Below are 26402 nucleotides of genomic sequence, written 5' to 3' on the forward strand. Positions count from 1 at the left end.
TGCAAAACAGATACATAGAGGACTCTGCTTTGGCTTGAAAAATGCCTATGCATTTTTCCTTTCCTTCAGTGGGACTACTTGCAATGGGAAATATGATTTATAATTAAAAACTTTCTTTGTATCTGTACTGCAACACTGAATCCTAAAAGGCTCTCTTGGAACTGATAATTTCATTTTCAATTCTTTTCCAGTTCCGTAACTGCACAGCAAACGCCTTGTCATTTGCTTGACAGCTTTCTTTTTTAATATAATAGTTACAAAATGTTTTGCAAGTGCCAAGTAACAAGGTGTGCCTTTACTATAACTGTGCATAAGTGAGCAGGGGAGGAGAATGCTCTTATTAGGACATCTAATGTAAGGGCATTTTTTATCAGAAGTGAGACATTGTATGAAAGGAGGAGATACACTCCTTTCTATTACCTGCTAAGGAACGTACCTGGCATATTAGCCTACAGGGAGAGGGGAATGAAATGTTGTGTGTCACATTGCAAGGATAAAAAACCAGCCCTAAGCTGCAGCTGGGCATGTCTTTATCAAAACATAGCTAGCGGGACAGTGTACCATGTAATTGCACTAGTTACACTTGTCTAAAGCCACTCCTGCTCCAAGTTGTTCTCCAACAGGTGTCACCTAGCACCACATCATTGCAGGGCTTGCTTGGAGTTTTGAGTGGAAAAAAAAAAAAAAAAAAGAATTAATTACGCAGACTGATGCAGGGCTCTTCAAAACTGCTGAGCCTCCACACATACAGCTGAAAGGAGCTGCCAGCATGGATGGGGGAGAACAGAGCAACCCGTAGTTAATCCCTCTTCTTTCAAACTTCCAGTGATAACATCTACACAACCTTCCCGATACCTTGTTCTAGTGTTGTAAAAATCCCTTATGGTTAGAAAGCCTTCCCCCATATCTGATGGAAACCTTCTGTTCGGTAAATGAGGCTGATTCTTTCTTCCTCAGACTACCAGTAACCCTCTCTATGTAATTTTTTTTAGATACCTACATACATACTTTATATATATATATATAAGTATGTATGTATATATATAACATTATAGTACTTATATGTGTTCTGGACCCAACTGTAATGCACCATGAAAGAAGAATGCAAGTTCCCCCACTGCTCTGGGCAAGAACAAATAATTTGCCACAAATAAAATGCGATGCCGTAATTCATAGGCTCCATTCTTTGCATCTCAGGAGAATTTCTGTACATTTTCTGAGTTTGAGAAAAGATGTTTATGAAGTGTGGTGGGTAATTATCCCCATAGCTCTTCTTTGTAGCTTGTGAAGATTTCCTTCATTGATGGGCTTCCCATTTGGATAAAATGTATCAGCCAAACAATGGAGAATGGAAATTTTCCTTTAAGCCAAGGCTTTCATTCATGCAGGCTTGAAAAAAAGTTAATGAAACCTGGAGTTACTAAAAAGAGTTTTTCTAGAAAGGAACAAGCTTGGCATTATTTGTGCCAAATCTTTAATACGTGATTCACAGGATGCTAACACTCATATTTATTTTTACATTATTAATGCATAAATGCAGAAAAAGGCAACTGAAATTGGTGGCATTCCAGAGTATGTTACAGAAGAGTGTGAAGAGTGAGCTTGGGTACCTCTCTGAGATGATCTCTGTTATTCATTTATGGCTTTGTGTTCAGGACTAAAAACCCTAAATTTGTGCTGATAAAAACATTACATCACATTGCCCTCTTTTTTTATGCTGTCCAGAAAAGTTAAATGTTTTGCTTATCCAGAAAGAGGAATGGACACTTGCCTGAGTATGTGGCATCCATCACAGCTGTGCTACTCTGCTGGCTCACTGCAGCTCTAGGAGGGGCAGCTTTCCTCCCTCCTTGCCACGGCAGCCTGGGTGGGTGGGTGGGTTTTGCCAAATTTCTGTTGCTCCTCTCAAACAGGTTGTGACTCTTACCTGACCAACGTGGAGCCAAATTCACTGAAAGCTAATCATCTGCTCCCCTTCCTCAGCCTGGATTTCTGCAAGCAACATAAAGGAGAGCTCCATGGTGCTGAGGTGGGACTAGCTGTCTGCTGCTAACTTGGACTCTCCAACCTGCAATCCCATTTAAGTTGACTTTATCCACCCCAAAACCTTCCCTGGTTCTGGTCGCTCATTTCTGCCTTTGCACTTTTTGCATTACGATGCTCACACAAGAGTTCCAGTGCCTCAGGGGTGACCCAGGCTGATCTTGCTGAAAACAGACAATTAAAAATAGTTGGTTTGTCCGCAGGTGATTTTCCTGACTCGGTTAACCTGGTGCCGGCTCAGCGTGGGCAGTGACTCAGTGTCCATGGAGTGGGAGATGGAGAGCAGCAGCTACGCGAGCCTGCCTGGCTGCCCGTGACACCAAAGAAATTTGTACGTAGCCACGGTGTCTCAGCGCTAAAACCAACGAAAAACATTTCTGCCGGGAAGCTTTCCCTGGCTGACGTAAATTCACAGCAACTCCATCAACTTTGGAGCAGTTCCTCCAACTAACAGAGTGTAAGGCCAGAAGGTCACTTAGATTAACCGTTCACATGGAGCACTGGGAGCAGAATTGATCACTCCATTGTTTTTCTCTAAAAACAGCCCAGTCTGGGAGCATGTCTTCTTTATCGCTTTCCCCAATGCTGAAGCTTAGAGCAGTGTTTTCAGGGTAGCCGAAAAGACAGGTGCCTACACATCTTTACAGACAGACACAGAGATATATGTACTGATCTGCCTGTGATACGGTACAAACAGAGAAGCTGATTGCATTTGTCACACATACCGGTGGCAGCAGCTTTGGGAGGCTCCCAGTACTTACACATGGATGTAACTGTGCTGTGCAGGCAAGTAGTTATTGTTGCCAGTTTGGACTACCACTTTCTTTTTTCTGTGGATGGAACCTGATTTCTGTTTCTCACATATTTTCAAATGAAACACCGACATCTTTGAAAAATGTCTGATGACATTCTGGTAACAGCCTTGAGGCTAGAAGAAACCAGTAAGTCTTCTGGTCAGCCTTTCTTATAATTTGCCCTTGAATTTAATCCAAAATACTCTTGCTCTGAGCTGAGTATCCTGAGTGACTGGTTAGTCAAAGTGGAACTTCCTGAAAGATATCAAATCTTGATCTGAAGACATCAAGAGATGAAGAATCCATTACTGCTCTTAGCTGATCAATGGTTTTAACATGACCTAGCAGCAGCTTAATTAATTAGAGATTAAGATCTAGAACCCTCTGCCTTTTTCCTATGCCAAGCACAAAACATTATGAAGTAACACATTTGTTACTCAAGTCCCTAATTGTCTGCCACTCTTCAATGCAAAAAAAAAAAAAAAAAAAAAAAAAGAATTATTGATTTGCTATCCAGAGTAAGTCTGTTTTAATGATTTCAACTACTCAGTACTAACCAGGAGTTTGGATTCAAAGAAACAGGTTCATTGTCAATAGTTCTCTCATTAGAGCTAAGCTCAGGATGAATGCAGGCATACTGCTTATACGCTCAGGGCAGTCCTGGCTCTAACTGTCTTTTTTTTTTTTTTTTTCATCCAGGAGGCTTTCAGGGAAATAAAGGCTCTGAAGGTCCCTAAATGTTCCCGCTACTTCAAAGACATGCTCAGTGATACGCTGAGGCTCCCCCAATATGAACAGATAGTTCTCTGATTCAAGAAAGCCTACAACTGATTTATGTCTAGGAATTGATAAGGTCTAATTCCTCCATGAACTGGCTGAGGCCAAATAAGATTTAAGTTCACAGTGTGGCTCCTTCAGTGTCTAGCAAGGTCTTTCACGCCTACCATATCCCTGATGTCTCTACAGCCCAGTCAGATATGGTTAAAACTGCCCGGGAATTGGGGAAAAGGGAAAAGTGTCATATCACACGCAAAAAAAAATGTGATCACTTTGAACTTCAAGATGCCAGGCTATGATGAAGCTGTTTCTATCGATTCTGGCATGCTACAGCCTGAATTTGTTAGCTCTCCCATGTGCTTAAAGGACCATCCCCCTCCTTCATCCCTGAGGCTTCTGCCGTATCCGTGTCAGTGTTGGTCATTTTTAATCTATGACACTGCGTAGACACTCGGATACTGGTTTAGCCCTCAAAGAAGCCACTGAAAGCTTCTCTGGGTTTCTGTAGAGCTTGCTGCATTCCCTATATAAATTAGAGCAGCTTCAGGGTCCCAGGACTTGCTAAGTCTGAATTCTCAGTGTTGCAAATGGAAGAAATCATGGCATGAGGCAGCAAGCACCAAAGCTGTAATGATCTTCCTTCAGGGAGTCAATTACATTTGCTGTTTGCCTTATGGCACACGTAGGTGATTACAGTGTGGAGGCCAGGATACGTTTGTTTAATGTATCCTTGAACTCTATTACATTTTCCACTCATCTTGCTAGAGCCTTATCTTCAATTACACTCCTTTCCATATGCCCCAAGCTGTTATTTGTTACAAGACCAACCTGACCCTCTTGTATCCAAAATGTCAGTGAATTAAATCAAAATTTTATACTTTTCAACTTGAACAGTTATCTCACGATGCACATAACAAACAGAAAATGAGATCTACATTTTATTAGACACAGTGGCACTTACTGATTTTTAACTATTAGGCAGAACCATTTTGCTGTTTGCAGTTACAATTCCATTATTTTTCTCTGTGGCTGGATAGCTGTCAATTGATTTAACTCATTCTAAATGTGTAGGATAGTGTTCTCCATAGTGTTGCTTGCATTCAAAGAATTGGATACATTTCTATTCTTTTTTTCCTAAAAGGGAAGGCACATTTCCACAGTTACATTTCTCTACAGTCTAAGCTTTTTTGCCTCCCATATTTTGTGACAATTTTCCCAAGCTTTGTCTCTGAGTCAGGGATGCTCCAAAATCACATTCTTAGCTTTAATCATACCCTCAAACCCTGCTCATTTTGACAGGACTAAAGCACATAATTGAAATTAAACACAGTTGTGAATGAGGATGGGCTCCTGAAACAAGTCCATGTGAAAAACAACCCAGTGGGCACGTTCCAATGGCTAACATATTATCATCTAGTTGCCGTGCTGTGCTGTACACTTTTTACGCTTTATATGTACGTGCTAATAATTTATCATTCATGCAGTGTTCATAACGATTAAGTGATAAAGGCACCAAACTGGGATCTAATCAATGCAGATATTTAGGTCCATCACAGGATACAGGGAGGTTTGCCTCCCGCAGCACAGCCTAGCTACCACGTGGCTCTTCTACAAGCCAGAGTTGACTCACACGTTCATAAATAATCCAGTTGGTAAGCATCAAAAGGTTACAAACCCTCACTAGTTTTTTGTGTGAACTCCTGTTTCAGGGCAATGGAAGGAAGAGAGCCATGCAGGGAGGTGAATCTAACCCTCTTTACGTTAAATTGACAAAACCAGAAGCATATATGTCATCATTTACTGTATCTCAATTTGCAGAGGGTAATTTCTCATAATAGGCTGACTTGATTGTCTACTGAACATGCCCTGGAGACTGTTTGGTCTTGCTTTTGTATAGCAAAAGCTCACCCACGTCTCTCTTCACTCTGAAGGACAGAGGATATAAAAGCTACTATAGGAGTATTGTTATTCAGATAAAGAAAAGAAAGCTTAATTCAGATAGGGATGTCTTGTTGAGATTTACTAAGCAGTTCAGATGACTTAGATACCAACACTTTAGACAGTTCAGTTTTGCAAAAAAATCTTCTTACATTTTCAAATAATAATCCTCCTTGAAATGACTGGAAGAGATACACCCAGAGCCATAGATTTCTTAAGGAAATCTATTTCCTCACCTATTTCACTGATGCTTACACAAAGCAGCTGCCATAAATTTTTCTAATAAACACTATAGATGGCTAACTCCATTTACATGACCCAAGCCCTTGCACTAAACCTCACCTGTGTAAAGTAGTCCAGCTGGGTGTTTATCAGTAATTGTTTGCAAGGTTGCAAACCACCCCTGTGGTTCTCCATGACCCATGGTGCTCTTTCGTAACCCTTGTCATTAATGTGAGGCTGTAATGCAGTGTTTAACAGGGCATGCCTCTCACTGGGCAGGAGGGATTATCTGGAGCAAAGACACTGGGATATATGGTTCCTTGCAGTCACAGCTGTCATAAAAACAAAAAAGCGGCAAGAAAACCTCCTTGGAACAGAGAACATGCACTGTGGCAGGGACCATTTGTCTTTGTGCGTCTTCCTCACGAGGCAGCAAGCCCTGGGCTCCACTGGCAGATCCCAGGGAGGTGCGGCCGTGCTGCAGAAGGGGAGATGGCAGGAGAAGGACAGAGCACCAGCAGCCAGACTGGCTGGAGTGTAACCAGAACAGGAGGGATGGGGAGCACACGTGTGTGGGCAGCTCTGCAAAACGGAGAATAGTGCTAGAAGTAAAAGCTAAAAGATAGGAGATGTCATATGCGTGCATGTTGGATGAAAGGCTTTAAAACATGAAAACATTAAGTGGTTGTTTCTCATTTTTCTATTTAATTACTGGTCACAATTACAAAACCACTTTTATAACTCAACTGCCAAGTCAGTTGCTAGTGGTGATGTTGTAAAAGCTGACCATGTTAACTCCTCCAGTGCTCAATAAAGCACAGAAGAAAAGAGACGCATTAACATATAGTGAAGATGGTGAAATGTGTGGAGGAAGAAGGACACTGACAGTCTGCCCAGAAAGCTTTGAAGATGTATCAAGTCAGATGAGGAGTCCTTTTAAAAAACATAGTGATTTCTTTGTTTCCCAAATGATATTCAGCTTTTAAAGTAATACATGAGCCATCTTCTATGCAGATGGATAATACCTTCTTTTACGAAGACAGCCCGTGAAGTATGCTCATACGAGACCCTGAATAATTCAATGGTATCAAAATGGGAGGGTTTTGCTAAATTTACAGTGAAATTCTGATTGGGAAGTCACCTTTTTTGTTCCTTTAGCAGCTGAGTTTGAATCCACTGTGATACAGTTGAAACTTGAAAGTAGAAGGCAACCAACCACAGAAGAGGCAGAAAAAGGAGCTACAGAAAATGAACTTACAGAAGCCACCAGCTTAAAAGGCCAGCCGGGTCCCTTGCCTTTCAGATCACTTACTAAAATCTCTGCAGGGACAAGAACTACACGATACGTTGCATCTACCTGGAGGCACCTGAAGAGCGGTGGAAGGGGAGGGTCTGAGAAGAAAGGAAAAATGCGCTAGTTGCAGGTGCCAGCAGCTCCCTCTAAGCCTGGTGGCTTCACTTCGGGACAAGGCAAGGGTGGGCACGCAGTGGTACCCCGGGGTAATTCAGAGATGCAGGTCTCAGCCGCTCTTGCTGGGTCGGTTTTCCCCATCTCCAGCTCTCGCTTGAGCATTCTCCCACTGTCACACGTTGCGGGAGCTGAGCGTGAGCTCACAAACCACCAGGCCACCACCTCGGAGGTACAGTCTACCCACTTTGACTCACAGACCAGCAGGCAGAAGAAAACTAAGCTATTTTACAATAAAATGCGTTGCTAGACAATTAAGAAGAGTCTGGCAACATTTTGCTGTCAAAGTAGTGAATACTGGTTGTCAAAAATAATGATGCCACTAATAACAACCCTTGTGAGAAAGAGAGAGACATTTAGACACATTTATACAATCACTTTCATCCCATGAGTTCAGAGAATTTTACAGCAGTAGCAAGAAGACACTGCTGTGGTAGAAGAAACCAAAATAAAACATTTGTAACATGATACTGCGAAATTCTATGAGAGAAATTATGTTTGGGGTCCTTTAAAAGCAGCCGTCTCTTTCAAATAGCTGGAAAAGTTTGCTGTCTTGCCTGTGATCAAGAGGGAAGATTTTTGTCAGCCTACAGGAGACGCCTGCAAACACTTTTCTTGCACAGGCACGGGAGCAGAATCATTTTAGTTGCAGAAAGAAAATATGTGGTCATATCCTACCATTTGACTTTTTCTAACTTGTAAATAATTCCTCTCATTTGGATGAGCCTCTCACTCGCTTCAATAGCAACAAAGATATGAAACATAAATAAGTAAACTTCCACAGCGTTCCCATTTTCTCTAATGACCTGCCATGTTGCACAGCTTGTAAATACTGGGAATTTGGCCTTACTTAAATTAACAGCAGTTTTGCTGATCTGGATGACGTGGGCAGGCAGGGGCAGGGAAACATATAGGTATGCCGAATAATCAGGGGGAGGAAAATGTTCCACAGCTGGAAGGAAACAGCCTGTGACTGTGAATCCGAGACACTCATCAGCGACACTCAAGCTGAGAAAGCTGTACCCCTGTGCCTGTGCTTCCTCTGGCAGGTGGAGATGTGGCTGTGGCTGGTCAGAAATCTCCAGGGAGGAAAGCAGCAACCAAAGGCCTGTAAAGAAATTAGGCTGTTGGAGTGGAAGAACCACAGAATCACAGAATCAATCACAGAATCACAGAATGGGCTGGGCTGGAAGGGGTCTCAAAGATCGTTTGGTTCCCACCCCCCTGCCACAGGCAGGGTCCCCTCCCACCAGCCCAGGTTGCTCCCAGCCCCGTCCAGCCTGGCCTTGGGCACTGCCAGGGATGGGGCAGCCACAGCTTCCCTGGGCAGCCTGGGCCAGTGTCTCACCACTGAGAAAAGACATCCTTTGATGATGCATGTATTTTGTTGTCAATACATAATATTGACATTTTTGCACATATTGCCAATCAGTGGCAATAACAAAACCAGCCTGGAATGCTAAAGTTAATGGAGGATTGGGAATAAGGTACTCCAACCAAGGAAAACATGGGCATGGGAACACACTGCCAAGGAGCCAAAGGGAGTGGAATGGGGATAGAAGGAGATGTAAGAAAAAGAGTTGAAGAACTGCTGGTCTGGGAAAGTGTTTTAGAGCAATTTCTGTTCTTATTGTGGTAAACGGGTCTTAAAACTTTTTGCCTCTGGAGTTCTGAAACAACAGTTCTAGACTATGGATGTATTTATGTAAATAAAGGTTCAAAAACCTACCACCTGCAAGGAAGAAGAAAGGCAACCTGGAAAACAACACACAACAGAAAAACTTGTGTTCAGCCTGACACTATCACAGCCTTCCCTATAGCTTCACACCTGGGCAAATCATCTGCCAAAATGCATAAAGCTCAAGATAAACAAATCTCTTCCACAACTTGGCATATGGAAAAAGGGTCTGAACTGAAATGGTAATTGAGTTTTAGAGACCCATCCATTTGCTGTCATCGTGCCATCTGTCTCCCTGGCAGAGTCCTGATAGTTTGCATTGGCAGCTTTGATTGCCAAAGCTCATGTATTAAGTTAGAGCTACCTAGTCTTCCCACACAGTTTCTTATTTTCCTATAGACCTGCTATTCTAGATGATTCACAGAACTGCAGGATACTGTGTACTCCCAGAAGCCTAATATATTTTCATATTGTTAAACATTAAAAAAAAAAAAACCAAAAAAACAGAAATACAAATAATTTTTTATTGTGGTTTGTAAGCAACCTGCAGAGACCAAGTCCATCAGAGTCCAGAGAAAGGCTTACTTCTCCGGGACTGACAACAGGTAAGGAAGATGACAGGCGCTGGTGTATATATGTGTTAAGTATTTGCTATCACCAGAGTAATAAATGAAAATTGTGGATGTCTTATGAGGGCAGTACCCCCTGAGGCAGGCTCCAAGCTACTGCATTACTGTCATCACTACTCACTGTAAAGCACCTTTGACTAAAAGCCAATATGACACCTAGCATAACTCTGTTGACTCCCCTGCAGTTACACAAATGATGAATGTTGCCCCTTAAGGTATGAAAGAAGTGATAAAAGTATTTACATTTCATTTATTTACACAGAGTGCAACTTTAACTGCAGTGGCGAATGATGCGGGAGTTGCCCGAAGACTTTATCAAGTTACGTTCCACTGGTCCTTTGACCACAAACATGTTTTTGGCTACACAAGAACAAAGGGTTTAATTCCAGCAGGAGTTAATTCACGCTGGGCAGAAGACAGACCAGCACTCCTGGCAGTTCATTTACTGGGGCATACACAGTAATGTGCAAGGTACCAGAGTCCATCCTGCCTTTAGACCAGCTCTGTAATAGATTGTGGCCAAATTCAAGAAGCACAAGGACTGAGATGCTTACCAGGGAGTTTACATAAGGGAGGACTAAGCTTTAGGCAAGACAGATACGCTTTTGTTCTTGTTCTGCTTTGTTCCTATTGCAGATTTAAACAATACTTTAGTGATGTTGCTGAAGTCACACAATTGGTGACAATTCCTAGAGGAAGGCTTGCATGCCCTAAACCAAATAAGCCCTGCCACTAGAGGATGAGGAGTAGTTTTCCAGCCTTACAAATAAACAGACAACAGGATTTTAGCTCATTGTTTTAATTTCTGCCCCAAGACAGAGAGATTTGTCAAAGTTCCTCATAAGGATCTGGAGCAAGAGAACCCTGTTTGGCAAACAGGTCAGTCACTGGGCACTCTGGAGATGTGGGGCACTCAGGTCCCCCTTGTTCTTGTTCCTGCTCCAACATACTCCCCCAATCCTGCTGAGTGTCCTACTGACAGCAGGATTAATCTCTGCTTCTCAGTCAGTAGGAATTGCTCCACTTTGCAGTAAGTAATCACACGTTACTGGGAGAGAAAGCCGGACTCCATCTTCCAGTTGCTGCGGCACTTGGTTGGGATGTTAGAAAACCTCAGGTAAGTCTGTGCTCCAGCAAATACGCAATTAGTAACCAGCTTCAACATCAGAAACCTGAAAGGGCTACCCAAAACAGCCAGCTGCTTGGCAGTTGAAATGCTTATGTGAGACACATAGCATCACAATTCAAGCTCGTAGCCTGAGCTGCAATGCTTTGAACCTTGATTGCCTATTTCCCAAATGCACGCTGCCACGGACCACTGGAGTTGAGGGGAATCACCCAGTCTCCCTCCCAAACACAGCTGCTACCCTGCACCTGAGACAGCTTTTATGGGATGAATTAGATGAAGAGATGAATTTCAGAAAAGCTGGTGTGTGTCCCTGAAGAGCTCTGGTTCAGCATTCCCCTCCCCGCTTCCAAAACTACAGTCCTGCCACGACACGTGAGCCAGAGGTGGGGCATCAGGAGAGTCTACCCCAGTGCTGATACTGGCCGTCTCTGAAGATCTCGGGTTTGGAAGACTAGAGTGAGATCAGAAGTGTGGATGGGCTCGGAGGGTGTGAGAGCAACCTCACAGGCTGTGCGCTTTAACTGTGTTTGCGTTTGAACCTTTTGCTGTTCTAGGAGAGGAGTGGGTGGCCTGCAAGTGTGTTCAAAAAAGCATGTCTGGATGTAATAAGCGTGAGCTGGAGCTGACAAATGTTAAATGAAATTTAAGTGACGATTACCTGAGTTTTAGAGATTGCCTTGACAGGACGCACACTTACTGAGCAGTCTGGCTGGCAACTGAGCAGAGCTTTCAGTGTTGGCTCACACATACAGCGAGTAGATGTGTTCCTTTAATCCTTGTTTAACCTAGCAGCTCTGCCTACCCTGTAGACTGAAATTCTCATTCATTCATTTATTATGCCCAGCAAAAACACTTCCTGAGCCACCTCCTCTCCCTTTTCTGCCAGTTACAACAGAGGTTCAAAAGACCTGCATGCAGATTCACAATATAAGGCCATTCACCTGGCCCCCAAGAGCAGATACTACTTGGATGTGCACATAGGTGGTGGCACTGATTGTGTTGGGAATTCCCTCCAAACCTCCAACCATCCGCTACATATTTTTGAATGGGAATGTACCTCCAGTAAATGGTATTGAGTAGCAAGCAGCATTTAACATCTCTACTGGAGGGAACCCTGCTAAATCTAGGGACGTCCTGTTATTTTTTAATTCCTCTGGCTCCATCAGTGAGGATGTGAGATAAACATGACTTTGTAGTGTAGATCCGTTTCTCAGAGACTTTCACAGATGTGATCATTCCACAAACATTATCCACTCGCTACAGATTCCAGCCTTCCACTCACTTTACAAATATCAACAGTTCTGAGGAAATCAGTGGTCTTACTAATCTGTGTAAAGTAAAGAGCATTTTGTCCTTAAAAATAACAACATTCAGTCACCTCCAGAATCTGGTGCATTCAGGCAACGTGCTTAAAGACTGCAGAATCAGAACTGAGGAACGATCTAGGCTGGAAGGGACCTCTGAAAATCATCTAATCCAACCCCCTTTAAAGAAGGGCCAACTTCAAAGTTAGATCAGGTCACTCACAGTGCTGTCCAGCTGAATTTTGATCACCAAGGATGGAGATTTCACAGCCTCTTTGGACCCATTTCAGTCTTTGACCAGTCTCTAAGTGATTATTTATTTCCTAAATTCCAATAGGAGTATCAGATGCTGTGACTTGCGTTCATTGCATCTTGCCCTATAGCTATGGACCTCCAAGAAGAGTTTGCCTCCACCCTCTCTACATCCTTCCCTGAGGCAGCTGGAGACAGCACTAAGATTTTCCCCTTAACCTTCTCTTTTTAAGACTGATAAACTCAGTTCTCCCTATATATATACATCATAGGCCAGTCCACTCATCATCTTGATAACCCGGCACCGGACTTCCACCAGTAAGTCGGTGGCTTGTATTGAGGAACCCCAAACTGAACATAAAACTCCAAGGTTTTTTGGGTAGGGGGAAATAGCTACACCCCTCGACCTGACGGCCACACTTTTGCTCATATAGACCAGGATGCTCCAGGATGTGCAGTGGCACATTGCAGACTAAGCTTCTTGCCCAAAGGGCTACCCAGGCTCTCTTCTGCAAAATGTTGTCTACCCAGTCAGCCCCAAGCTTGTACTGTTCTATAGGGTTCTCCCATCCCAGTTGCACACCTTTGCATTTCTGTATATGTTTTCTTTGTGTGTGTGTGTATATATATATATATGTATTTGTCTACACTTTCTATTTCAAATTAGTACTCAGCTGACCCATTCAACTCCAGAATCTGCTAATATATATTTTTTAAAGTCCAGTAAGTAAGATAATGAAAATAATCATAATTTTTCATTAGAACATAATCTAGTTTTACTTCCTCAGATTTAATACATTTTATTTCCATTTCCCTTTAAATGTAATTTCTGTCTATTTGTTCCTGAAGCAAAAAATAATAGTATCTATTCAGAAGCACGTAGTCCATAATTTGTGGTTGATTCTGTTAATTCTGGGCTTTACATGCTTTTCTGGGAAGGGCCCACACAACAATAAGCTCTCGGTCCTAGCAGTTGCTAAGTGTTTTGATCGACTGAATGACAGTCAAGGATGTTTGGCACCTTGAAAACCAGGAATTTTAAATCAGGAAGCTTTATAAAAGCTTGCGAACCCCGTTTGTCCTTTGAGTCATGAGTAAAAATCCCGCCTGTTCCAAAATTCTCAGTATTCATGTGTATGACAGATAAAATCATCATCTCTCCCCTAAAAAGATGGCAAGAGATTTCCAAAATGATGGTATCGTCTCTAAGGCCACATCTGTCTAGTAACTACAGTAGGCCAGGTCCTGTTCCCCGGCTCTGAGGACAAGCATCAGTGCACAGCATGAGTGCATGCTGGGGAAATTCCCTGCCCACCAAAACAAGGGCCTGGATGTGTTTTGGATGTGCTGCCTTGTGTTTCACTTGGTAGCATGGAGACACAAGTAGCTGCACCAGAAAACACAGTGTTTCTTTAGCCGTTGTTATTGTTACTTTGCTGTTTTTCATTGAAACGTCCAGAGAGATTCAGGAGAGACAGCAGAAAGCACCGGTGTGGCTTTACCCCCTGTACCCCACGAGCACGGTGTGCACCAGGTGCTCCCCCAACTCCCTGAAAGTGCTGTTCACCAACAATGTCACCATCACCAATTCTCACGGCTGTTGCCCTTCCTTCCCTCCTCCTCCCCCCAAGATGCAGCCTACCAGCCCCATGCCAGCGCCTGCCAGCTTCTTACATCACGTGTCAGCTCCGACTGAAAAGCTCTTTGGGACCGTTATCCCGGGACCGTCCGGAGAAGCTGGGTGCCAGCACTGGCACAGCCCTGCCTGGATGCCACCCCAGGCTCGCTGGCTGGAGCTGGCATCCCTGCACGGTGCCGGTGCATGGGGAAACCTGCTCGCTGGGTTTAAATCCTGCCTGCCGCTGCGAGGCCCAGAATCCCACCTCCCATCACAACAGCCCGGTAACACCCGGCGAAACGCTCCAACCTGTCAGTAACGGTTCACGTTGTCAATTTAACCATTAGTAACAACAGCCAAGCGATGGATTCTTCCCAACCGAAGGCCCGCCAATCGTTAGGAAGTTAGGAAACGCCAGTGAGGAAGTTCCCAAAGACGTAATCCCCTGCCACATCCCCCCCCCCCCCCCCCCCCGCACGGAGCAACCCGCATCGCTGACGGGTCGGCCGGACACAGGCTCCAGCATGTATGGGAGCTGTAGGGTGCCCGTGACACCCCACCAACACCCCTTCAGGCGAGCCCAGGCGCAGCCGCCCAGGGATGCGAACTTTCTGCGCCTGACGGGGATGCGCCCCGCGGGGGGCGAAGCCGCCCCGAGCCGGAGCGGTGCGGGCGGAGCCGGGGCTGCCCCCGCGGGATGCGGGGTGCGGGGTGCTCTCGCCCCGCTCCGACCGGCGCCGGCTCCCGGGGCCGATCCGCGCACCGAAATGACTAAGCACCCACCGCCAGCCCCGCGCCGCTGCCCGCCGAGAGGCCGCTCGCTCCGCACCCGCGCACGGCGGGGGGGACTCACCTGCCCGCCCCGAGCCCCGCCAGCCGCCAGCGCCGGCTCCGCCGCAGGGACAGCCGCTCCGCCGCCAGCGCCAGCGCCGCCCCGCTCCGCAGCCGCGCACCCCGCCGCGCCCGCGGAGCCGCCGCCTCCCGCCCGCCGGGGCTGGCGCGCCGGGGCGGGCCGGGGGCTGCCGTCAGGCTGACGCAGGGCTCTTCCTCCCGGGGATGAAGACCCCGGCGGCGGGCAGGCAGCAGCCGCCGCGCCCGGCGCCTCTCGGGGCTGCCGCGGACCCTCCGCGCCCGCGGTAGGGCGGCGCTCCGCCCCCCCCCAGCCCCGCCGCCCCGGCAGTGCGCAGCGCCCAGCCCCGCCGCCGCGGCCCGGGGTGCCCGGGGTGCCCGGCGCATGGAGCGCCCGCTCAACCTCAGCTGCCTCGCCGAGATGCCGCCGGACACCGGCAACCGGAGCGGGTCCTCCGGCAGCCCGGACGGCGGCCGGGCGCAGCTCTCCGTCTTCAGCGTGCTGGTCCTCACCCTGTTGGCCATGCTGGTGGTGGCCACGTTCCTCTGGAATGGGCTGGTCCTGGCCACCATCCTCCGCGTGCGCACTTTCCACCGCGTGCCCCACAATCTGGTGGCCTCCATGGCCATCTCCGACGTGATGGTGGCGGCCCTCGTCATGCCCCTCAGCCTGGTACGCGAGCTGTCCGGGCGGCGGTGGCGGCTGGGCCGGTCGCTCTGCCAGGTGTGGATCTCCTTTGACGTCCTGTGCTGCACTGCCAGCATCTGGAACGTCACAGCCATCGCCCTTGACCGCTACTGGTCCATCACCCGCCATCTGGAGTACACACTCCGCATCCGGCGCCGCATCTCCAACATCATGATTGCCCTCACCTGGGCACTCTCTGCCTTCATCTCCTTGGCCCCGCTGCTCTTTGGTTGGGGAGAGACTTACTCAGAGGACAGCGAGGAGTGCCAAGTCAGCCAGGAGCCTTCCTACACCATCTTCTCCACCTTTGGCGCCTTCTACCTGCCCCTCTGCGTGGTGCTCTTTGTGTACTGGAAGATCTACAAGGCCGCCAAGTTTCGAATTGGATCACGGAAGAGTAACTCCATCACCCCCATTGCACCAGAAGCCCTGGAGGTAGGTCAGCTTGTTGTATTTTGCTCTAGTCTACTGCTGGCAGCAGCCAAACCCTGCAGCAGTGGGGGAAACTCAGAGCTAAAGCGTGTGAGCAAACAGCATCCCGCCAAAGCCCTGTGAATCCTGGAGGCTTTCAAGGGAAAGTTGACTGCGAAGCATGCAAGCCCAGTCTTCTGACTCCTTCCGAGTCCCCAGCTGAGAGCGCGCAAGGTGTAGCTAAAGCAACTTTGGGCCAGATTCCGAGCCTGAGCTCCACGTGGGCGTGCGGTGACTCACAGATGTCCCCCCGTGGAATGCTGAATCAGTGCTGGTGAGCGTGAGTAAGGGGTCACCGTTCCTCCCGTGGGGAGGCATGTGGGGGTGGGAATAGATGGGATCCCATCTCCTGCTGGGGACGGGAACCTGGCAGGCAGCTGTGGCTTTGGGGAGGCTGTGAATTTACCCACACAGAAGGCAACACCTGCAGAACATCCTTGTAAATCCTTTCTATTCGTGGCTGCATCGTGTCGGTTCATCCCAGGCACGGTGACTGTGCACTGCAAAGACTTCTTGGGGGGAGGAAGGAAATGTATGCTCATTTTCTCACCTCTCCTACCAAGGACTCTTAAAGTCAATGGGTTCAGAGAAAGCAAGGAGACTTTTGTGCATGGCGTGTGGGTGTGTGCCTGTTTGACTGATCTGATCGTAAATGGGGAAATGATCTTACTGCGACACTGTGTGAGCAGTTCCACGTGCCCGGATGTCACTTACTCTCTTTAGTTTCTAGCCTCACTTAAAAATAGTCTCTGCTACCCAGAAGAGGGTCATACAGCCACCCTCCCCTCAATTAGTGACGTGGGCGGTCTGCGTTCCCGCGTAAGCTCTGGCCATCACTTGCATAGTTTGGTCACGTACCTGCTGTGTGGGATCAGCTGACTGAGGCACATATGGTGCAACTTGTGTTTCTGTTTGGCAGGTAAAAGAAGCTGCCCAGCAGCCGCAGATGGTCTTCACTGTCCGTCACGCCACCGTTACGTTCCAGACGGAGGGAGACACGTGGAGAGAGCAGAAGGAAAAGAAAGCTGCCCTCATGGTGGGCATCCTTATCGGGGTCTTTGTGCTCTGCTGGATCCCCTTCTTCATCACAGAGCTCATCAACCCCCTCTGCTCCTGTGACATCCCACCCATTTGGAAGAGTATTTTTCTATGGCTAGGCTATTCAAATTCCTTTTTTAATCCACTCATCTACACTGCTTTCAACAAAAACTACAACAATGCCTTCAGGAACCTATTCTTTAGACAGCACTGAGCAGAAAAAGCTTTCCCACTGCCCCAGAAAGCTGATTTCAACTCTCAATGAATCCTACCAAATTCCTGAGGAAGTTCAAAGCCACAGGTACCGAGGTGATGCTAAAGACGCATCCCCACGGGTCGTATGTCCCAGCAACAGTCCCGGTTTCTACGCAGACTCTCCAGCCTCTAGGTCAGTTGCTATTTTTCCTGCAAACAGCATGTAAGAGTTTCTCTGGCCAGCAGCACAGCATTCTTCCTCCAGCGCACCACCGCTTTCCTCCCACCTCCCTAATGACATTCTGTTTGGTGGCAGCAATGGTGCAGAGGAGTCTTCTGGCAAAAAAAGTCATGTCTGAAACTCTGGCTTGGCCACTGCTAGTATCTCACAGCATTAATTGACTTTGTCCCACGTGCAAAACTGGGATCCTTTAATGTCAGGAGGTTTTGTGACTATGTATGAAACTAGATATTTTATGGCTTGGTTGAAAAAGCTGTTTGTCTTGTCTTTCCCTGGTAGAGACTGTTAAGCATTTGTATTTGGGGAATAAAACCCTCAGTAAGGGCTAAGAGCAGACTCCAAGTACAAAGCGTTTTCTCACATGCTTTATCAATAATTAATTGTGCTATTTGATATTGGATTCCATGTAGCAAGTTTTTAAAAAAATATTTATTGTGAAAGCTTAATGCATGGTGTACCCTGGAATGAGAGAGAATGCATGGGAAATACACCTCTTGTTCTCCAGCTGCTATGTGTCAGCATCTGGCTCAGACCTTTACTTCCAGAAATATCAGTTGTAAATGTTAATTTTTGTGTCTGTGGTTCCCATTCTAAACCATAAATGTATTTTGAGCAGCTGTTGGGGTGGGTTTCCTGTGGTTTGCAGGGGGTGCAAGGAGTGTATTTCAAATTGCCCGTCAATGAGGAGCTGTGTTTTACTATTTCTGAATGCGATTCAAGTCTTCTTGAAACCAAAGCAAAGACCCCACTTTGTTTCTGTGAGCACTGCTTCGCAGGCAAAGGGCAGCTAACGACCAGTGATGTTTCATTCTGGAAGCATAACAAAACCTTAGAGCTGCTCTTCCGCAAAGACTGGGCTGAAATATTTCTTCTTTTGCCGACCTGTCCTTCTGCTCCTCCCCGCTAAGGCTGCAGTCCTGCCTGGTCGTTATCACTCTGTTGCCTCCCCACCTTCCCATGTTGCCAACAAAATTATAGTCCTTGGCATTTCACTCCTAGAATTAGAACTGTGCACTTTATACTGCACCGCTGGAAGATTGACCGTCCTTCAGATAAAGAAAAGCATTAGTTTTAACTATCGGTTCTTAGGGGGCAGACACTGAAATCAGACCAGAACTGAAATAGTGGAGAAAAAGATGAGATAGGAATCAGATTGACATGATTTCATGTCAGATATCTCAAAGAGAAGAGATAAAAGGGAAAAACATAAATAAATCATGAGAAAGTTCCCTGGGGGTGGGTAGGATTATTTCCTATACTTAGCTCATGAGACATCAGGTGTTAAAACTGTCACTGGTCCTCTGAACCAGTCAAAAATCCTGGTAGAGTTGGTTATAAAAGTCCTTTTTATATCTTGGGACAGGTGAAAATGGAAGCAGAGCTCAAAGTGCTATCGAGTGTCGCAGGTCTTTCAGGACCAGTTAGACAAACATTTGTCAGGACTGACGTAGATGTGGCTGATCCTGCCTTGCAGCAAGAGGAATAGGATGGCCCTTGAGATCTTTTTCCACACTATTTTATAAAAGCCTGTTAGAAATATTAGGTGAAATCCTCCCTTCGTTGAAAGCAATGGACAAATTCTCAGTGATTTCAGGCAAATCAGAATTTTATCTAGCATGTCTTGTCTTGTAAAAGCATAGTTTTGATGTTAATTAATTCAAAGAGAAGATGGGTGGGATGGGAGCAATCTTCTAACTCCCCTGAAAGAGTGTCTGATCTGCACTAACAGTGGACCAGTCTCTCTACAGCTAGTAAAGAGCATTTTCTTTCTTTGTTACATGTTTTAAAGTATTACCAGTGACATCTCTGACGTTTCAAAAATTATAATAAACTCCTGAGCTGCTTCTTTTTTTACTGGATGTAAAGGTTGCATTGCTTTCTCTGGACAGTCCATCACTGATGTAGAGTTTTTATTTTCAGAAACTGACTTTTGTTATGTCAAGGGCTCTTTAGCCAAAAATGAGTTGGAAAAAATGCTTCCTTGTCCAAGCCAGACCTTCAACTAAGCTTGGTGGTGCATGAAAGTAGGAGACAACTTGTTAGGCCACCACGGCAACGCATTAAACAGTAAAGCATGGATTAACTGGGAAGTTGGACTTCAGCTCCCCCTTTCCACACATAACATCATGTCTACACAACCTTGTTTCAGTCCCGGCTGTGTCCATCCCATTTTTATTTGCTCTCTGATGAGTATTGCAGATTCTCTATCTGTGTTGTGTGGGATCCTTGCACAGGCTGTGGAATCAACTGCAAACTCAAATTAGTATCCTGTGTAAGCAGACAAAAATTAAACTGAAATCTATGGGGAATACCCCTACTTCTGCTGCGGCTCGGTGCTGGGATGAAGCTCCCTTTCATTACACCCTGTGTTTATTCATGCTATGCCTTAAACGGTGACAGGGAGACAGGAGAGAATTTTAAAACGGCACTGGATAATTCTAATTTGTCTGTAGTCATGGGCAGTCCACCATCCTGGTGTTAATTACATCCACATTTGACAGCTCACATCGCATACAATCCATATTGATCTTCTGCAAATAACAGCTTCCAGTTGGTCATAAGTTTTGTTCTTTCGAATCTCAACATAATTAGCAGCTACATTAGGGGCCAATTCCTGCAGCTCTTGCTTGAAACTTAAGACCACTGATTTTTCTCCTAAGTACCATTTCTGCAATGTAATATGACCATGCAGGGAAAAGATTCTGGAAATTGTGCTGAAGAATCATACTGAAACATGCCACGACGGTCCAAGCACAGTGAAGGGGCACAAAGAAACCTTGACTTCCAGTCCTGGCTCTGATGCCTTTTACAAACCTCTCAGCATTCACACACAGATGCTGAGTGGGGTCCCAGAGACCCAAATCATGTTTGAAGACGTATACAACACCAGCTTCAAAGCATCTATCTTGTACCTTCTTGTTCCCATTTATAAAACAGAACCAGTGGTGTGAAGAGATCTGCCTCACTGAGGCTTTGTGAGGATTAATTAGTAAATGTTTATCATGTACCAGGAAGATGGAACACGCTGGTTTGAATGCCGAGCAGCATTATAAATTGGGCTTCTATTAATTCCTCGGAAGAACATCATTACCCATTATTATTGAGTTTCCTATGCAATTTTATGGCTATATAATACTTCCAGAAAATATTTAAGTAACCTTCTTCCACTTACAATTAATTTATTTTCCTCTCGATGCTCTGACAGTTCAATGAACATCTGTATGGGAGCTTGATAGCTAGGGCAATGACGGCGGGTGCTGGAAGCTGCCTGCTGAATGCCTCCTCGCAATGCTGAATGCATATTGTCAAGGTTCAAGGAGCAGCAGCTCTGCAGGCAGTCTGCTACCGTGTTTCCTTCATTTTTTAAGGAGAAGAAAAGGTCACAAAAGAATGGCCTTGAATTACATGACAGGTTGGCTAACCACCTTCCTCCTCCACCCCCATCCCGCTGACCTTTCTTCTCGATGCAGGCAGGGCAGGCAGGTGACTCCAGGACACGCACCGATCCTGCACACCCAGAGGTGGGCCACGCATGACTTCATCCCTTGTTAATTTTCCTGGACTTTTCCTAAAAATTACCACTCGGAGACATGGCCTTTAAACTGGCAGCGGCAGCTGGAAGTGGGAGTTTGCTGGAAGTAAAGTTGCAGGCAATTAGAGAAATTTCACCTGACAAAGGTAATTAATGACTATTAGTTCCAGCGATTGCTGCAGTGAGGCACGACTGACAAAGTGTCAAAGTGATTTTTGCCATGCAGTGATTTGAGGTGCTTTGCTGGTGAGGGGCTCGTCGCTGTTTGAATCTTGCATCCCTTGTTTTACCTGCATTGGTACAGCAGTCAGCGAAGTCACGGTGAGCATGATACGGGCACCGTCAATGCTCCACATGGTTATAGTGGGGTGAAACATTCATGGCAAAATCTTCATCCCCACCACTACCCTCCCCGGCTGAACATCATGCAACTACCAGCATATTTATGGAATTTAAGAGGTGGCCAAAGAGCTCTTTAAATCATCATTATTTTCAGTAATACTGAAGTGCTGAGGAAGTGGCAGAAGACTGGAAGAGAGCAGAAGTTGTGCCAGTATTTTAAAATGGCAAACTGGGAAAGCCAAGTGTTTGTAAGGCTAATACTGTTACTGATTTGCAGCTTGAAACTGATCCTTGGCAAAAATGTGTAACAGCTGATAAAAGACTCAATGAATAAAAAATTACAGGAAATAAATATAATTAATATAAATCACATTGATGTCTGTCTTTGATTGCGGTGCATGGTTCGTTGCTGATGGTGATATAAAGTATTCACTCCTCAGTAACGAATCTGATTTGACAACTCTCAACACTTTCATGAAAAAGTGAAGAAGAAACCAATACGAGGTTCAGACTGTCCAATATTTGCTAATGACTCATGGACTGGGAAAGGTGTAAATACAGCAAATGAAGTCACTGGTACAGAGAAATGAGGATGCAAACAGGACGGGGGCATTTTAGCCTGGCAGGAGGGAAAGCTGTGCGTGCACCCAGGAGCAGTGGGATGGGACCCGTGTTGCAGGCAGGGAGGCATGGCAATGTCAGGGTGCATCAGGAGCTGAACGTATGGGACTGTTCAGCATTTTGGGGACAAGAAGACGTATTTCTTACCTGTGCACAGGCTGTGACCGGCTGTGGATTTTATTCTGGTCACTGGAGGAGAGGCTATGATTTCAGTTCATTGCCTTTTTGCTTTCCCCCTCTCCATGCCGCTGCCAGGCAGCCAGCCTTGGCATTGCCATTCTCTCAGCCATGAAATTTCCCATGCTGGCCAAGTCAAATACTTTCCCTAATCATCCTAAAAAGCAAGACAGATGGGCTCTTTCTCTGGATCCTCCAGTGCATTGCTCTAGTTTCTCTGTCTAACAGTTTCAGCAGTAAGAACAACAGCTTCTGCAATGCTGAACATCCACTGCCTGCTCGGTGGACAGGAGCAGGCAGGGCTGGGTGCAGCTCCAGAGGCTGGTCCATGGAGCAGGCACTGCCCCACCACTGCTGTCTGACAGCCACTAGGATGGGCAAGGAGAAAACGGGAGCTATACCCTTGCCTCAGATTTCTGCTGGAGGCATTCCTGATGAACCAGTCCCTAATCCTGCTTATAGCTGCCCTCCCTGCTGCTGGTGAGACCAAACCCGGCCAGGCTGAGCCTGCCATGGGTCTGATCATCTCTGCAGGAACACAAAAGGGAGGGGAATAAATTTCCCCAACCCACTGAAGCCCTAATTGCAGGGAAAAAATATATCCCCAGCCCTGCCTGCTTCTCTGGGAGATGACATGTCTTCTGCATGACTTGGGCATCCACCCTACCCAGTTCAGCCTCCTTCCCACTGCCAGCTGTAGAGGGTGAAGATCTCAAATCATTCAAAATTACCTGCTGCTGGCCAGGTCCCCAGGTTGGTTCAAGCATTGGCCTGAAAAGCTGCATTTTCCATCAGTTCAGGGCTGCAACCTGAGGCCAGTGCTCCTTCCTTGTGCCTTTCCGTCAGCGAATTGTGGTTACACACAGGTCTCACCAGCCTTGGCTGCTGGTACAGAGGATGGCAACCTTTCAAAATTAGCATCCCTACTTGTCAGGAAAAGCCCCTTGTATCTGGGTTCGGTTGAGGTGCCACAAAATCCCAAGATCTGCTTCCTGGACTACCGCGATTCAATGTTTGAATCACAAGACACCTGGCTGGGCAGTCCCAAAGCTTATACCATACCTGGTCTGTCTCATTTTGCTAAGGTCCATCACATGTCCCACCTTTCTACCACTCTCCTGTGATGCTGCATTAGTGCTCTGGACATCAGGCAGCTGTTCACATGTTGGTCGGGGTTCTGCCTCTGCAACAGCTCCCTGGCCTGGCACAGCTGGACCAAAAAGGGCTGCTTCCAACCCAAAAAAGCCTGTGGTACATACACCGCAGTAAAAATGAATGTGATCACCTTGCAATCCCCTTCTAGATCTGCTAACAGCCTTCCATCCCGCCCCACAGGTCACCAGTGCTCCTTCAGGCAGGATTTAAAGGGGAAAAGCAGACCTCGTGGTCACGTAGTTTCATGGTTTAAATGGAGATCTGCTTTCAAGGGTGGTGGTGGGGGGGAGATAATTTTGATGCAGTGCCAGACTCGGCTCTTTCGGCAGGCACTGGAGCATATGGAGCCTCTCGCACAATTGCCTGGGAGTTTCAGGTCTGTGATGTTCTTTCTCTTCTCAGCTGCTCACCTGGTGCCAAAGTTTCCAGGTGCATTAAGGCAGGATGCCCCCGCCGCATGTCTTGGACCTTCCACATCACAGTGTCGCGGTGAATATTAAGCAGGCAGGAGGAGCAGAGCAGATGCGAAGTGCAAGTACACTTGCTGGCACAAGGCGTTACTCAATATCTGGAATCTGAACAGAAAAAGAGACTGCAAGCCCACGGTTAGGTAATTAAGCTTTTCCAAGGCTTTTTAAAAGCAGGCAGGTAGACGCCAAGGTGAGATAATGCGGCACGCAGCCACACTCCTCTGCTTCCCACAGTTTTGCAGCACAGACCTCAGCCTTACCGGGGATTTCAGAGCACATTACCTGGGCTAAAGCCCTAGGGTTACTTTACAAGCTGTTAATAGTTGCCAACCAAAACGAGTGTCAGGGCTGTTTCTTATTAGAATGAGCATTTAAGGTACCTGGAGAAGAGTGTAAGTAGCATAAACCCTTTAAATTCCTTCCAAAACCCCAGAAGTAGCCAGCGTTTGCATGCAAAACACAGCAAATGACCTTTAAATGGAACCTATTTGACAGCAAATCTGCTGCTGCTCGCAGATCAGCTTCTTCACCACTTTTATTCACACGTGTCTCCAAAACAGCAGGTACCCACCTGCATCGCTGGTACATGCCCGTCCCACACAGGGCCATGCCCTGGTTTCCCCAGCTTTAGGTGCAAGGCAACAGGCCTGGCCACACAGACTCCTGTCCCCAGGTGTCCTGGCCTTTGGGGTGCACTGGGTAATTCATCTGGGTGTGGAGCAGCTGGGCTGGTTTTCACCCTGCTATCCCACACCCCTCCAGCCAACAGCCCCAGCTGAGCAGCAGCTCCCACCCCACGCCGCTTCTCCTGGCTCCCTTCTTGCTCTGGGGGGTGCCCAGAGGAGATCTCCGATGGGTTGGTGGAGCCTGGTTCCCTGTGCACTGCCAGGGTGGTGTTCCCAGAGCCGGGGCTGCTCCTCCACTCAAGGGCTCATAGTGACGATAACCCCGTCAACAACCAAATGAGCTGTGCCCCAGATCAAATGGGGTAGTTAGGAGCCGGTGGGCTGCACCAGGGCATCCCCCTGAAATGTCTGTTTGCAATGGGCTCTGGGTACCGCAGAACCATAAAGCAGGCATGATGCTCACAGTGGGAGGCATTTTTCAGGAGAAGAGGGAATCGTCTCAGCCCCAGCCTCTCCAGTGCTGTTAGTGGGAGAGTTGTTTTTGAGGACACCCTTTCCTACCGAGGGGCTTGCACGTGCCCTGGCAGCACAGCAGGACCCCCGTCCATGCACCCAGCACCAGAGCCACCGAGCAGACGAAGAGCACTGCACTTGTACCCCAGCTCGTACACGAAGATGTGGACCCGCAGGCAGCCTGGAGCCTGCCAGAAAGAGACGAGGCAGTTCTGGAGGCCGGGCAGAAGGGTGAGGAGAGAGCGGTTTGGCTCTGTCCCACAGGAGCAGGCGGCCATGGGGCAGCAGGAGCTGCAGGCGACAGACAGCGCGCTCTGCCCAGCTCCGCTGCCGCGGGCTTTGGCAGCAGGCAGACAGCGAGATGACTCGGCTGGCTTGCAGGGAAGAAGATGAGGTCAAAAGCACCATCTGGCCTGCTCACCTCTCTGCTCCTCTGTGGCAAGATAAGAGTCTGTTTGGCCAGACGTGAGGTCAAGGGCTGAGTGTGCTCTTATCTGCTCGAGGGTGGCCGACGCAGGGCACAGGGAGGCTGATTATCTTTCATTTTCTTCTGCCAGCTGCCATGCTGGGGGGGGGGGGGAGCAGCAATATCCCTTTGATTGTTGCCAGATGTGGTCCTTATACAGACAATGAGATGCTTTGGAAGTGTTGTTTGTTTTGTTTTTTTTTTTGAATGGTAACGAAGCACCTAAAGAACGCAGATAACCCAAACTTTAGTGCAGATGGTGGAAGGAAAGGGAAAGTGCTCTCTCCGCAGCTAAGCAAGTATCCTCCAGTTTTGCAAGATGTCTCAATACTATGCAAAATGAGCAGCGTGTACATGTTGTTCAGCACTTGGATGCTCAGCTTCGTACATCCCTTTGTAAGTGGAAAACACCTTTTCCCTTCCCCTTTCCAGCTGTTACAATAGCCTTCTGAACCAGATCGAATCCACTGTCCTACTTTCCCTTCCCCTTCGAGTGCTCTGAATTTTGAGATGCTTCAGAGTAGGATTAGCACTGAATGTTCCCAGGCTCCTTTATCCATCTAATATTTCTATTCCATGCAAAGGCAAAGCTCTTGCTGGCTGGAGTCCCCAGTGATACATGTTGCTCAGAGCCAGGGGCTTTGGGACGTCTGCGCAGCATCGAGGAAGAGGCAGCTCTGAATTAACTCAAGCCTTGCTGCCCCACATACTACATAGACACCCCACAGCACTGAGCAAGCAAGAAAACCACAAGTACCCAGATTGTAGGGTGATACTGTTTCTGAAGAATGGGTGATTTATTTTATGGGGCCGGGATGCAACTTTTTTACACACAAATGTCCTTAGAAGACTTCCAAGAGACAGGTCAGTACAGGAGCCTCTTTTGTCCTCTGCTCTCTGATCAGAGCAGCACAGGAGATGTGTGAATGCATACACACATCTGTTTCCCAGATTCATTGCTGTGAGTGCTCCCACCAAGCAAATGGCACTGCATACCTAAAGATACCCAGGAAAATATGTTCTCCTTGGGCACAACGATAAGTCCACACACACTGGAAAATGTGAATGCAGACACCTAATAATTTTCCTGCAAAACATACACACGTGAACATATGCACACAGTACTTTTTCACGCTGCATCAACCATTTTAGCTGGGTTTTGGTTA

At 46.9% G+C, this 26402-nt stretch overlaps 1 protein-coding gene across 1 annotated transcript; it reads left to right on the forward strand.

The window, feature by feature from the left end:
• The first annotated feature begins 1206 nt into the window (after nt 1-1206).
• On the forward strand, nt 1207-24205 carry HTR5A (5-hydroxytryptamine receptor 5A). The gene is made up of 2 exons (XM_080383701.1): nt 1207-15824; nt 16780-24205. The coding sequence occupies exons 1-2, from the start codon at nt 15087-15089 to the stop codon at nt 17110-17112; spliced, it is 1071 nt and encodes a 356-aa protein (XP_080239827.1). The 5' UTR covers nt 1207-15086; the 3' UTR covers nt 17113-24205.
• Nucleotides 24206-26402: the final 2197 nt, after the last annotated feature.

Source organism: Falco punctatus (assembly GCF_963210335.1).
Source record: "Falco punctatus genome assembly, chromosome: 4".
Classification (NCBI taxonomy): domain Eukaryota; kingdom Metazoa; phylum Chordata; class Aves; order Falconiformes; family Falconidae; genus Falco; species Falco punctatus.